Source organism: Acanthisitta chloris, unplaced genomic scaffold (assembly GCF_000695815.1).
Source record: "Acanthisitta chloris isolate BGI_N310 unplaced genomic scaffold, ASM69581v1 scaffold2065, whole genome shotgun sequence".
In the NCBI taxonomy this organism is placed as follows: domain Eukaryota; kingdom Metazoa; phylum Chordata; class Aves; order Passeriformes; family Acanthisittidae; genus Acanthisitta; species Acanthisitta chloris.
Window position 1 is genome coordinate 46,980 of NW_008675158.1, and position 2,286 is coordinate 49,265.

At 54.0% G+C, this 2,286-nt stretch overlaps 1 protein-coding gene across 1 annotated transcript; it reads right to left on the minus strand.

The window, feature by feature from the left end:
* Nucleotides 1-208: 208 nt before the first annotated feature.
* BTBD6 (BTB (POZ) domain containing 6) lies at nt 209-2,268 on the minus strand. Its single transcript, XM_009075598.1, has 3 exons — nt 2,182-2,268; nt 1,812-1,930; nt 209-1,592 (listed from the first exon to the last, which is right to left on the minus strand). Exons 1-3 carry the CDS (start codon nt 2,260-2,262, stop codon nt 560-562), a joined length of 1,233 nt encoding a protein of 410 aa, XP_009073846.1. The 5' UTR covers nt 2,263-2,268; the 3' UTR covers nt 209-559.
* Nucleotides 2,269-2,286: the final 18 nt, after the last annotated feature.

Below are 2,286 nucleotides of genomic sequence, written 5' to 3' on the forward strand. Positions count from 1 at the left end.
TGTCAGCTCCTTTCTCATGAAGGGAAACAGAGGCTGCCGATGGATAGTTCCAGCTACCAGGCAAGGGAACCTTCCTAGCTGCGGTGAGAGCTGCAAACGGCACGTGCAGATGCACACAGGGACCAGACTGGTGTCACTGGCCTAGCTGGCTGCACAGGAGTTAACAGACACGAGCCACAGGATCAGCAGTCATCAAGTACGCAGGATGTAGGGCAAGTAAAAACGTTTTATATTTCACAGATTCGTAAACTGCTCTAGTTTAGAACATTCTGTTTGAGTCAGTTGCAGTCTGCGAGTTAGTTATCTATATACAAAAAGATGCACAGTAAGTGCAAAATTTAACATTTTCCTGCTCGTTGCAGTCTCAATAATTAACTCAAATAGCTTATGAATAAATAAAATAAGATTAAATTCAAGAGCATTCCTTCACTTATGTGTATAGTCTGACATAGCAGATAGGTGAGTAGCGCAACATTCCAACTGCTGCAGAGTTCGGAGGCAACTGAGAATCCCTTAGTGTGCACCACGGCAGGACTGAATACAATCAGGGTGAAATGCATCATGCATAGAAAATGAGCTCGGGTATCTGTCCTCCTTGTACTCCTGTGCCATTAGTACTGTCCGAGGAGCACTGGAACTGGAACGTCACTTTCCCACACTGCACTTCAGTCATTCCCTCCTGCCCAAAGTAGCTGAGCTCGTTCCCATCCAGGATAGCACTTACATTGTAAAAGGTGTCCTGCTCGACCTGCACGGGGTGCTCAAACCACACAGAGAAGGTGTTGCTGGAGCCGTCGGAGGTGAACTTGGTGAGGTTCTGTGCCAGGACGACGCCGAGGCGCTTCAGCTCGATCCTGACGCTGTACTCCGCCTTGCCGCAGCTCGAGCCGTACAGCCCCAACCCCGCTATGAATATCCGTTTGTCCACGGCGAACTGGATGCTGTCGCAGCGCCCCCGGTCCCGCCACTGGTTGCTGCGGTACGCGGACGACTGGAAGCGGTGGCAGCGCTGAGGCACCAGCCCTTTCCTTTTGGTCAGCGGGAACTCCAGCTTGGGCTTGTTTGCCGCCGTGTACCACAGGAAGATGTTGTGCGTCTCCTCCAGGGTGAGGATGTCGGACTGGGCGGCTCCATTGGCGAACTCCTCCAGAGTCATGGTGGGAATCCGCACCAGGTACAAAGCTTTCCCCAGTACGTTCCTCTTGTTGCGCGGCGTGGCTGGCAGGCCCTTCCGTTTGCATTCGGCCTCTGCCCAGTTGAGAACGGCCTCAAAAACCACCACCTCCTTGGTGTTGAGTGCCTCCCGCGTGACGATGATCTCCAGCGTCTGCTGGTCTATCTCACAGAAGCCCTCTGACCTGAGAGCCATCTCCGCCTGGGCGTCGATGACCTCCCAGCAGCGCTGGGTCAGCTCGGGCTCCTCGAAGAGCCTGCTCTGGGACAGCAGCACACAGGCGTTCTTGGCCTCCAGGCTGGTCTCCAGGAAATTCACGCAGGCCTTGGCGAGCGCCGGCACGATGTACTTCTTGGCGGCGTACAGCGTGGCCAGCACCGTGTCGGCTTCCAGGTCTATTTCATCACTGTACATGTATCTACACGGGGAAAAACAAACAGCTTTTTAGGGGGGGAATAGGCCGTGAAAGTAAATCTATAGTCGAGTTTGCTGGCAGCGAATCTGACGTTCAGCGTGTGTCAGCACATGGAGTCAACAGCAGTAAGTGCATATTGCACAGTGCCAATTAGGAGATGTATGTTTTATAAGCTACTTTGATTCTGTCCGTGTAATTAGTAGACTTGTAGCGGCCACTTACTTTAATAGGATTAGAAAGGCTGCAGGTTCCACATCTGGTATATGGATTTCAGATTTGACCTCTGCGAGATCGCCATAAAACATAGCGTAGAAGACAGAGCTACCAACTGCCAAAACGTACTGGAAAAGAGAGAGAGAAGCCTCAGTGACTCGGAGCAGTCAGGCTGCCTCGGCGCCGCGTTCGGGGGGAGGTTAGGAGCCGCGGCGGGGGCAGAACACCGCCTCGGACCGCTCCCTGTAACTGCGGCGCGCCTGAGTTACTTCTGGGCTCAGACAAGAGCTGTAACTAGGGGGGAAAGCGGAGCCTGGTTGCGAGCAGAGGGCGATCCGCGCGGCGGCAGCGTTAAAGAGCCAAAACGATGCGCACAAACCTTATGGGCAGGAACTTTCCTGGCCGCCCCTGGCGGGCCCACGACGAAGTGAACGTCGGCCATGAGTTCGTTGTTGAACATCAGCGCGTTCCTGCGGGGGGAGGA

Bases quoted from the DNA above. Each gene is read 5' to 3' on its own strand.
- BTBD6 (XM_009075598.1), bottom strand. From the start codon at position 2,262: ATGTTCAACAACGAACTCATGGCCGACGTTCACTTCGTCGTGGGCCCG. The intron at 1,931-2,181 runs GTTTGTGCGCAT...TCTCTTTTCCAG, and splicing joins GGAAAGTTCCTGCCCATAAG to TACGTTTTGGCAGTTGGTAG. The intron at 1,593-1,811 runs GTAAGTGGCCGC...TTCCCCGTGTAG, and splicing joins GCCTTTCTAATCCTATTAAA to ATACATGTACAGTGATGAAA.